The sequence below is a fragment of the Strigops habroptila genome, chromosome 20 (genome assembly GCF_004027225.2).
Source record: "Strigops habroptila isolate Jane chromosome 20, bStrHab1.2.pri, whole genome shotgun sequence".
In the NCBI taxonomy this organism is placed as follows: Eukaryota; Metazoa; Chordata; class Aves; order Psittaciformes; family Psittacidae; genus Strigops; species Strigops habroptila.
Window position 1 is genome coordinate 1,191,927 of NC_044296.2, and position 10,953 is coordinate 1,202,879.

Sequence of the window (10,953 nt, forward strand, 5' to 3'; positions counted from 1 at the left end):
GGGGCGCCCGGTGCAGCCGCTCCCACCCCGCACCCGCCGCGGTCCCGCCGGTGCCACCCAGTGCCTCGCACCCTGCTGAGCTCATGCCCCGGCTCCGGCTGACACCGGGCGCAGCTGCGCGGCTGGGGGCTGCTCCCGGCGGTGGGGACCGGGAACTGGGGAAATCAAGCTCAAACACACCCCCCTCCCCGAGATGGGGACCCGGCCCCGCACCGGCGTAACCGAGGATGGGTGGGCTCCACATTGTCCCTCGTCCAGCGGTGCCGGAGCAGGACGGTGACAGCGGCAGCATCGGGAACAGCCCCGGCACCCCCCAGCCTCGGTGCTGGAGTCGCAACCGGCCTCCATATCAGTGACCCCCCAGCAGCACGGAGCCCCCTCCCCATGGCCCCACCGGGGAGATAACGGGGAAGGGGCGGCTGCTGTTTGGGTGGGTGGGTCTAGGGGAGAGGGTGGGATTTGGATCCATGGCCCAAGGTGGGGGCTCAGCCCCATTAGCGGGACACGGGGCCGTGGGACATTCCCCCCACCCCCGCCGCACCAATGAGGCTCCAACCCCCCCCCCCCCGTGCGGAGGCAGCAGCTGCAGCCCCCTCCTCTGCGGGCCGGGGGCGGCGGGATGGGGATGAGGATGCAGTTGTCATGGCAACCCCGCATCCATCCATCCATCCTCAGCGCGCTGGCGCGCCAGCCCCGCTCCCACCCCCCCCAGCCCGCATCCCCCCCCACCTCAAGCCCCGCATCTCCCCCCCTGCTTCAGCCCCACATCCACCCCCCCCCAGGGCGATGCTTTGCCTCCCCCCCCTCCCCAGCCCCTCTCCCAGTGCAGGATGCAACCCCACAGCACCCCACATAGCCTTCAACCAGCACCAAACCCCCCCCGCAGCACCCCATGGTGACCCCCCCACCCCCGCAAAGGCCTAGGGGACCCCCCCCATGCCTCCCCTGCAGCACAGGAGGCAGCGAGGCCGGAGCTATCCTCTCTTTAATGTTCATTTCAACACATTAACGTGGCGTGCAAGACAGGGAGTGTGCCGGCGTCCATGGGAAGGGGCTGGGGGGGGGCGGAATTAACACCCCCTCCCACTCCCCCCCCCACCCTCCAACCCAGCTTCCAGCTAAGAAAGAAATATATAAAGCACTACAGGTGAAACATTCAGTCCCCCCCTCCCTGAACACACAGGACGATACAATCCAAGGTAAAAGCCCCCGGGGTGGGGGGGGCTACAGATAAATACCCCCCCCCCCGCCCCCAAAGAACCACGTTTGGTTTTTGTTCAGTTTTTGCTTTTCTTTCTTTTTTTTTTTAGCTTTTTTCTTAAAAAGTCATTACAAAAAGAAGCCGCCAGGAGCCTCCTACAAAACGGGTTTAGTGTTTGCTCCGGCTGGGGTGGGGGGGGGGGCGCTAGGGTCTGACACCCCCCCTTTGCTCTCCGCTCACAAAAACCCCCTTAAAAACCACCCTGGACGTTTGGTTTCTCAACAGCTTTCCAGCAGTTTGGAGGTGAATGGAGGGTCTCAGCCCGGGGGGAGCACAGGATCCCCTCCCCCCCGCCAAAACTGCTGCATGTGAAGTGGGGGGGGGAGGGGTCAGAGAACTGCTCTTGGCAGCCACAGAGACTGGTTGTGCCCGGGGTGGGGGACACACACACACAACACAAGGTGCCAGGGACAAAGCCCATGGCAGCAGCAACCGCAGCCCCCCCAGGAATGGGACCCCCCCCCCAAGGAAGGAGAGCTGGGCCCCCCCAAGGGCAGGGCTGTGGGTGCAGGGGGGTGGCAGTAGTGGCTTGTCCGGGGAGGAGGGGTGGGAACAGCAAATGTCAAGATTTACCCTGTTCATTGGAGCACCACTGGTGGATGCAGTGGGGGACACACGCCACACATGGATCCTGCCCCCCCCCCAAAGGCAGGGTACCCCCATCCTGGTCCCTCACTCCCCCCCCCAGAGGACGGCAGTGGGTGCAGAGCGAGGAGTGAACGGCTCTGGCGTGGGCATGCGGGATCCACGCGGCGTGTGAGGGTGCAGCATGTGGGTGCTGTGGGCTGGGGGGAGCCCCTCACAGTCCTGAGGGGGGGGAAACGACCCCATCTCCCCCCCAGCAGACCCCCATCTCCCTCCCATCCGAGCCACAGTGGCCGGGGGCTGATGCAGCCCCGAGTCACTGGGTGCGGATGGAGGGGGGGGGACTCACAGAGGAAGGAGGATGAGGATGAAGCCCACACTGTGGCCCCCCCCAAAAACCCCTCAGAACTCCACCTTGCAGGCAGGGAAGGTCTCATCCTGCATGGCCACGGTGCTATTGCTGCCCAGCACCGTGATGCCCAACTCCTGCTGCCGGTCGTGGGTCTCCTGGTACCACTCGTGCATCACCAGTGAGTCAAAGGTTGGGATCAAGGTCACCTGCAAAGACACCGGCACCGTCACTGCACCGGGAAGGGGCAGATCCCACCGCTCCGGGTATCCCGGGGAGGACGGGGGGTGCTCACCTGGATGTCGGTGCCCCACTGGTGCTTGCCGGCAAGCAGGGCATCGAGCAGGGACCGCAGGACACCCTCCTTCAGGTGGTCATCGCCACTGACCACGTAGCAGAGGGACCGGACACGCCGGAAGAACTCCTCATCCACGGTGCGGGCGCTCCAGGAGCCGGGCAGATACGCCAGGTCCACGTAGACCGGGGGGCCCGGGGGGGCTGCAGCCTGTGTGCCTGCAGGTACAGCGCTGTGAGACCCATGGACATAGGGATACCGGAGCTGGAGCACCCATGTCCCCCTCCCAGCCCCATACCTGCGGGTGAAGCCTGCCCAGCCCGGGCTCCAGCGCTGCGAGTGGACCCCGTGGTGCGGGTGTCCCCGCTGGAAAGGCCCTTCTTGTCCCCAAGGAGCAGCCTGGCCTTGTCCCCGCTGTCACGGGCAGCGCTGACGGGGGTCCTGGCCTTGGGGGCTGAGCTGGGGTGCCGGGGGGGGTCGGCCTTCGGGGCGGTGGGTGCTGAGCCCACACGGGACGGGGTCCTCTTCACCTTACCGGAGGGGTCCTTCTTCCCGGTGCGGCTCTGCTCGGCCGGCAGCGCCTCGGGGTCCACCATGCAGATGCCGGGCTGGGCAGGGATGGGGCAGGGATCCTTCATGGGGGCCGGCAGTGGGTCACGGGGCCTGACTGTGCCGCGATGGGGCTGCTCCGAGTCCTCGTCCGACTCCAGCCCATCGGCCAGGATGGAGGGACAGTCCTCTGCGGCCGGAGGGAGGTCGGAGTCCGAGAGGGTGGGCAGCGACTCGCTGACGGAGGTCGGGGGGGTCTCGCCCCGGCCCCGGTGCTGCAGCAGCTCCTGCGATGGGTCACTGTCCGACAGCTCCCGGGGGCTGGCGGCGGCCGAGGGCGACCGCTCCGACTTGGGATGCTCGAACTCGCAGGGTGACACCAAGCACAGGTCCACGTCGTGGGGCGAGTCGGAGCGGCGCCCGGGCCGCGGCCCCCCGTCCCCATCAGCCCACGGCGGGTGGTGGCACGGCCGCAGCGGCAGCGACAACCCACCCTTGGTGGTGGCGTCCGGCTCCGGTGTGCCCCCGGTGCCCCCCCGGGACCGCCTGCCCTCCTCCGGGGGGGACTCGCTGACGGGGGGCAGCACTTGCTCAAAGGAGACTGAGAGCGACTCATCCACCTCGGTGGAGTGCGGGGAACCCACCTCGGCCGGCAGCGATGGTGTGGTGATGGTGGGGGACACGTCGGGGACGTCATCCTTGAAGGGGCTGAGCGAGAGGCAGCCCGCGGAGCCGGAGCCGTCCTGCGGCGCTTTGCCCCCGCTCGGGGGCCATGGGTTCGGCTGCCGGTTGGTGCCGGTGCCCGGCTCCTCCGCGCCATCATCCACCGGTGACTGGTGGAAGGGAGTGTGCCCGGCGCTGGCCGGCCCCGAGCTGGCAGGGGACATCATCTCCAGGGTCTTCTCCTCGGAGCTGCCGCAGGCGTCCTCGCCGCCCTCGGGGCCGTGGTTGAGCATCCCGGTAGGTGTGAGGTCGAAGTTGATGCTGCGGTCGCTCTTGGGGGTCTTGGCCAGGGGTGATGGGGGGCAGACGGCTCGCAACGGGCTGTTCTCCGCATAGCGGAAGCGCTGGGGGCTGTCGGGGTCCTCCAGCCCGTTTTCCAAGCAGGACGAGTCCCCCCCCGGCCCCCTGCCTGCTCCGTTCTCCAGTGGCAGAGGCTCCAGCTCGCTCCCGGTGGGTTCCTCCTTCCTCCTCCTCCCGCCGGCCCCTGGTGAGGCCTCGGGCACCATGTCCTCAGGGGAGGAGGATTTGGAGCCATCCGATGTCCCCGGCTCCTTCCTGCTCCCTGTGTCCCTTTGCGGGGCTTTGGCCTTGGGCTTCTCAGGCTCCTTCTTGAGGGGGGGCTTCTTGATGCTCCCGGCCTTGGCCAAGGGTTTGCGGGGCTCCGGGACTGGTGTTTTCCGGGCTGGGGTCTTGGCAGGAGCCTTGGCCTCTGCCTTGGTCTCCTTTGCGTCCTTCCGCAGCGTCTCAGCCTTCACCTCCTTCTTCACCACCTTCACCTCCTTCTTGGCCTCCGCCTTCACCTCAGTCCCCTCATCCTTCTTCGGTGGCTTCTTCTCCTCTTTCCGGGGGACAGGCTCCTTCTTGGGCACCGCTTTCTCCTTGCTCAGCTTCAGCTTTGCATCCGCCTTCAGCTTCTCCACCGAAGAGTCCAGCTTGGCTCGAGCATCCTTGGCTTTCTCCTCTTCTGACCCTGCTCTGGCCATCTCCCCCAAGGATTTTGGCTTCTCCTTGGTCGCTGCCTTCACCTCCTTCTTCTCCACCTTTGGAGCCTTCTCCTTCGGCACCGGCACCCCAGCATCCACCAAGCTGAGCTTGGAAGCAGACTTGAGGCTCTCCTTGCTCTCTGCCCTCCTCTGCTTGAGCAGCTTCTCAGGTTGGGATGCTGCCGGCCCCTTCAGATCATTCTTGGTGACCACAGGGTGCTTGAGGAACTCCAAGTGCTTCACCTTCTCCAGCCCCTCCAGGATGCGGCCCTGGGGGGTGCAGCCGGGGAACAGGACACGGATGATCTTCTCGGAGGGGCTGACTGGGTGCCAGACGAGCAGGGCGCACACCGAGGTCAAGCACTGCAGGGGCAGGTCCTGCTCCTTGGGGTAGCTGTTACCCGACCATTGCTGCAGGAGAAACTCCAGCTCCTTGGTGCCCTTGACGGGGTTCAGGACGTACATGTCCAACCGGCCCACTCCCATCTTCTGGAAGAGCACGGTGGGCTCCGCGCGGGGCCCGCTGTCCCGCGCCAGCAGGTTCGGGCGGATGCCCAACTTCTCCAGGTAGTGCAGGGTCAGAGCAGCCTCGTCGCAGCTCTTCAGCACCCGGGAGTTGCCCTCGATGTCCTTCAGCTTCTCGGAGGCGTTGAGGAACACGACGCCCAGCTCCGGGGAGATGAGGTTCTTTGCCCAGTCCCCGTTGCCCTGCGAGCCCTGGGATGGATCCTCCTCCAGCTCGGCCAGTTTCCTCTGCAGGAGGCTGTTGACACCGGGCAGGCTGTCGGTGCCCGCGTGTGTCACCAGGATGGAATCGATGCGATCCAGGTGCCGCACCAGCTTCCAAAAGGATGACTTGGGGTTGGAGCCTCCATTGACCAGAACGTTGAAGCCGTTGACAGCAAAGAAAGCAGAGTCCCCTCTCCCGCCCGGGAAGATATAGCAGCAGGGCTTGGAGAGCTTGAGGAAACCCACCATGGTGGGGGGCTCCAGGAGGTCAAAGGGGGACTGGGGCTCCAGCGACTCCGAGAGGTATTCCATGAACTCCTCCAGCCCCTCCATCTCCGGCAGGATGCAGCCCGGGTTGTAACGCAGCTCGATGAAGTCCTGGAGGTTGTGATGGTCCAAGCCCGAGTCCTTCCACTCCCCAAAGTCGGGGCAGCTGATGGTCAACCTGGCCTTGGCCGAGGGGTCTGCGGAGCTCAGGATCTCCCCGACCTGTGAGGAGACAGCATCAGGAGGGACGTGGCACCCAGGGGTGCCCTGCCTCAGCCCCCCTCCCTTGGCAAGCACAGGGCACCCACAGACCCAATTCACACCCACCCCAAAGGGCAGGATGTGGCCAGGGCTGGGAGCAGGGAGGGGAACAGGCAGGTCCCTCCTGGGGGTGCCCAGCACCGCACCTCCTTGTCTGTGAAGATCTGGATGAAATCCCGCAGGGAGAAGCAGCCCGTCTGCAGCATCAGCTCCCCCGTGTCCTCCACGCAGGGCCCCGCGAACACCAGCAGCTTGTGCTGGGACACGTCCGTGATGAGGTTCCGCAGCTGAGGAGAGGACGGGGGGGACGTGAGGATGGAGGGGCCATGGGGATGGAGGGACATGGGGATGCCACCAGGCTCCATCCCATGGCACCCCCGTGCCAGCAGCTCTGAAGGGGCCACAGCCACATGTCCCGGCCCCCCCAGTCTCACCTCATCACACAGGGACTTGTCGGAGGGGTTGAGCAGCACCAGGGTCTCCAGCACATCCCCGCGGTGGTGGAGGGTCCGCTGACCTGCAGGGAGCCAGAGCTCACACCCACCCTCCCCGCAACCCTCATCCCGTGGGAATGGGATGGAGGGGGACACGCTGGCACCCACTGGAGACCCAACACCTCCCACGGCCCCCCCCACACTGCTGGGGGTGTGACAAAGGCGACATGGTGGGGAAAAGGCATTAGAGCAGCACCGATATCCCTGTCTCCACCTTCTCCTACTCCTTCTTCCCATGGGAATCACATCCTGCCCTGGACAGGGGGAAGGAAGCGGTTTCTCACATGAGGGGATCACGGGATTTGGCCATTGGGGGGTGGCACAAAGCAAAGCCTGTTTCTACAGAAGCCAGGGGGGGTTTCCCACACCCCATGAGTTAACCCTCACCCTGGGGGAGGGGTGTTGGGGTGTCTGTGCCCCCCCTTTTACCTTTCACGATGCTGGAGAACGTAGCCGAGTGCCGGGACACGAAGAGCTTCAGCTGCTCGTCCAGGTTGCAGGAGGAGAGGTCGATGTCCCAGGAGCGGATCCCTTTGGGGGGGGGGGGGGACAGGATGGGGCTCAGCTTCCTTAGCACCCAGCAGCACCCACACTGCAGCACCCACGTGGCACCGCTTTGTGCAAGCAGCAGCACGGTGGGGACTGTCCCCTCGCAGTGTCCCCCCTCCCCACGTCCCTAAGCCACCCTGGTGGCTTTTGGGGTGACCCCAACCCCAACCAGCCCCTGGCATGAGGGTGATGCACCCGGTGCTGAGCACCCTGTGCAGTGACTCAGGGCGGCTCCAGCTTTGCCAACCCAAATCCCAGCCCCGGGGCCACGCTTCCAAGTGGTATTTAAAGGAATTAACGGTGCCAGAGAAGTCTGTGCCCAATGTGGGTGTCCCAGAGCGGGGTCAGGAACCCCCAAAGCACCCACCAGCTCTTCGGGACCCCATAGTGGGGGTTTGGGGGTGTCCCCAACGGCTCCCAGCCACCGATGGCGCAAGGAACAAACCCTCAGGGGTTGCACAAGGTGCTGGGGCCGTTTCAGGGTGTCCCCTCCCCACTAGGACTTAGGGGACCTGCTCCATGGGGTGCTCCAATGCCATGGCCTGAGACATCCCCTCCACCCCCCCAAGCTCTAGGCACAGCCCAGGGAGTGGGAGATGGGAAAGGGGGGCGCTGAATGCAGACCCCCCCCGGTGAGCCCAGAACCCCCCAGCTGCACAGCGCAAGGTCCTGGGGGTAACAGAGCCCTAAAGGGGGGGGGGGGGGCAGGTCACAGGGACAGGGGGTGGGGGCAGCACTTGGGGGGCAGAGCCTGAGGGTCTGGGGAAGGAGAGGGGGCACATCCTGCGGGGTCTGGGAGGGCAGATGCTGAGGATTTGGGGGGTCAGATCCTGGGGGCTTGGGGGGGACAGATCCTGGGGGGTCTGGGGGAAGATGCTTAAGTCTGGGGGAGCAGATGCTGGGGGTCTTGGGGGGCAGATGCTGGGGGTCTGGGGGCAGATGCTGGGGTCTGGGGGCAGATGCTGGGGGTTCAGGGGCAGATGCTGGGGGGCTGAGGGCAGATGCTGGGGGTCTGGGGGCAGATGCTGGGGGTTCAGGCGGCAGATGCTGGGGGTCTGGGAGGGGCTAATGCTGGGGGCTTGGGGGGGGCAGATCCCGGGGGCTTGGGGGGGGCAGACGCTGGGAGTTCATGGGGGCAGATACTGGGGAGGGCGCAGAGCTCGAGGGGGGCTCCAAACCCTGTAGCCCCCGGGGGAGGAGGGGCCGGAGCGGGGCAGCGCCGGGGCGGGATGAGCGGAGGGGAGCGGGGGGGGGGGGGTGTGGTTCAAACCGCGGGTCCCTGCGGGCGGGCGGCCCGGGGCGGGGGTCGCGGAGCATCCCGGCCCGCGTGGCCGCGGTCTCCGCGGGCTCACCTCGCTCCAGCTGCTGCAGCGCGGCCGCCAGCAGCCCGGGCCGGTGGCAGCCGCCCCCCACGATGGCCAACAGCGAGTAACGGCGCGGGCCCGCCGCGGGGCCGGCAGCAGCGGCCGCAGCCGCCGGAGCCGCCGCCATCTTCGGCGCCCCCCGCCCGCCGCGCCGGGCCACACCCCCCGCTGCGTCACCGCCGACAAGCCCCGCCCACTGATGTCACCGCCAGCCAATCGGCTGTGGCGGTGGGGGAAACGGACTAGGGGGGAAGCGACGGGATGGGGCGGCCTTAAAGGGGCAATGGCGGGGTGGGGTCGTCGAGGGTGGGGTCCGGCCGCCGGTGCGGTGCGGTGCGGTGCGGTGCGGTGCGGTGCGGTGCGGTGCCATGCAATGCAATGCAATGCAATGCAATGCAATGCAATGCAATAGGTGCGCTGCGGTGCCGTGCAAGGGGTGCGCAGGCCAGCGCGGAGCTGGGGGCAGGCGATGCAGCGATGGGAAGCAGCGCGGGGATGGGGCTGTGCAGTGCGCTGCAGTGCTGGGGGGGACGCGATGCAGTGCTGGGAGGGGATGCGGTGCAGTGCTGGGATGGGGTTGCGTGGTGCAGCGCAGGGGCGAGGCTGCGCAGTGCAACGCTGGGCTGTGCAGTGAGCGCAGTGCGCTGTGGGACCGAGCGGCCGTGGGCTGTGCAGTGCGATGCAGCGCAGGGCCTGGGTGATGCTCGACCTCTCTTCCCAAAGGGCTTTTCTATCCAGCGGAGCAGCAGTAACCGGTGCTATGAGCACTAGACCGCCTGGGCCCACCCCGGGCACGGCCCCGTGCCCCTGCCACACACCCCACCGCGGCCTCCAGCGCCCCAAAGGGACCCACAGCCGGGTGGGACGCACCCCAGGTCCCCCGCCCAGAATCCCCCAAAGAGCAGGCAGGAGCCGTGAATCCAAGTCATTTAATGTGGCCCTGGGCACCCGCAGCACCCCAGGGGGGCACGGTGCTGTGCAGGCACATCCAAGCATCCAGCAGCATCCCAGCGGGTGGCAGCATCCCGGGTCCCTCAGGAGCACTTGAGGATGAAGAGGTTGCAGGCGGTGCCGCGGGGGCAGCTGCAGAGCTTCCCGATCCGGGCCCCCTTCCGCACCGCGCACGGCTCCCCGGGCTCGCACTGCGGGCGGCACCGTCAGCCCCGCGGCTGGACCCGCCACCGGCACCCAAAGGGTCCAGCCCCTGGGTTCAATCCCCACCGCCCCCCGGCCCGGCCATACCGAGGGCACCCAGCTCAGTCTCTTCTCCAGTGCCGGCAGCTCCCTGCTCCCCAGCTTCCCCAGCACCTCCTGCAGCGCCTCGACCTGCCGCACACAGCACAGAGTCACCCCAGGTCCCTTGGGATGCGCAGGGGCTCCAGACCCGTCTCACCCTGAGTTTCCAGATGCCGGATCCTCTCCCACCCACCAGCAGCACCATCCCCTCAGGGTGCACCCTGGGGTGCCGGCTCCGGACACCCTGTTCCTGGCTCAGGTCCATCCCCGCTGGAGGGATCAGGGGGTTTGGGTCGCTGGGATGGGTCCCACCACCCAGATGCAGCCTCACGACCCCTCCCTGGCACCCACCACCCCGCACAGCATCTCCTCTCATCACACCCGAGCCAGAGCAACTCATGCTGCAGGATGTCCCCGGGGGAGTCACTGTGAGGAACCTCCCGAGCACCCAGTGGTGGAAAACCAGTGGCAGGGTCTCAGCCTCCCCCTCCCCAGTGCCCTGGGACACCCCAGCACGGCCAGAACCAGCCTCCAAACCGGGGCAGCAGGAGCAGGAGCACCTCAAGGTGCCCCAGAGCCATGCAGGGGGCCTGGGGTCCCCGTCCCTGGCAGACAATGCTCCCCCTGCCCCTTACCAGCTCCGTCTCCTCCTGGTGCTGCCCGGGCAGGCTCTCAGCTGGCCCCAGCCCCAGCACTGGCTCCACAGTGCCCAGCAGGATGAGGCCGGGTCCAACCAGGCAGAGCATGTAGAGCCAAGCGCTTCCCATCCTCCCGGTGCTGGATGTCTCCCTGGATGCTCATGGATGCACCCGGCTCAAAGGGCTTTATACCCCCTCCCGCAGCACCCACCCCACAGCCCCCGGCGTGGGCAAACACCCACTGACGCAGGTGGGAAGCAGGCACCCAGCGGGGGGGTGTGTGTGTCCCCCAGACCGTGACGCTGTCATCAAGGGAATGGGGGGGACACATCGCCGGGAGCTGCATCCCCTGGGACACACGAGGCCCGAGCCAGCGGCCAGGACCGACGTCAGTGCCGCGTCCATGCGGAGCAGCCCGAGAGCCGGCGGGCACAGAGGAGCCCCCCAAGGCTGACCCCCCCCAGCCCCGAGTCCGCTGCTAATTCCCTGAGCAAACACGGCTGCAGCGGCTCATTCCAAGCGCCGGTGTTGGCACAGCGCAGGGTCCCCCGGGGCTGGCGCAGACAGGCCGGCACATGGTGACACAGACGGCGTCGTGCCACAGGAGGGAACAGAAGGGGTGCTGCAGCCCCCGGGCCAGGGCTCTGATGCAGGGGAAGGCGGCCCCCCC

General features: G+C 67.1%; 2 protein-coding genes across 2 annotated transcripts; both read right to left on the reverse strand.

Annotated features, from left to right (window-relative positions):
• Window positions 1-967: 967 nt before the first annotated feature.
• Window positions 968-8,581, reverse strand: MAP1S (microtubule associated protein 1S). Its single transcript, XM_030509531.1, has 7 exons — window positions 8,398-8,581; window positions 6,926-7,027; window positions 6,437-6,519; window positions 6,149-6,289; window positions 2,789-5,963; window positions 2,491-2,708; window positions 968-2,404 (listed from the first exon to the last, which is right to left on the reverse strand). The coding sequence occupies exons 1-7, from the start codon at window positions 8,534-8,536 to the stop codon at window positions 2,249-2,251; spliced, it is 4,014 nt and encodes a 1,337-aa protein (XP_030365391.1). The 5' UTR covers window positions 8,537-8,581; the 3' UTR covers window positions 968-2,248.
• Window positions 8,582-9,443: 862 nt separating this feature from the next.
• Window positions 9,444-10,412, reverse strand: LOC115618309 (cocaine- and amphetamine-regulated transcript protein-like). Its single transcript, XM_030509749.1, has 3 exons — window positions 10,281-10,412; window positions 9,652-9,735; window positions 9,444-9,551 (listed from the first exon to the last, which is right to left on the reverse strand). Exons 1-3 carry the CDS (start codon window positions 10,410-10,412, stop codon window positions 9,444-9,446), a joined length of 324 nt encoding a protein of 107 aa, XP_030365609.1.
• Window positions 10,413-10,953: the final 541 nt, after the last annotated feature.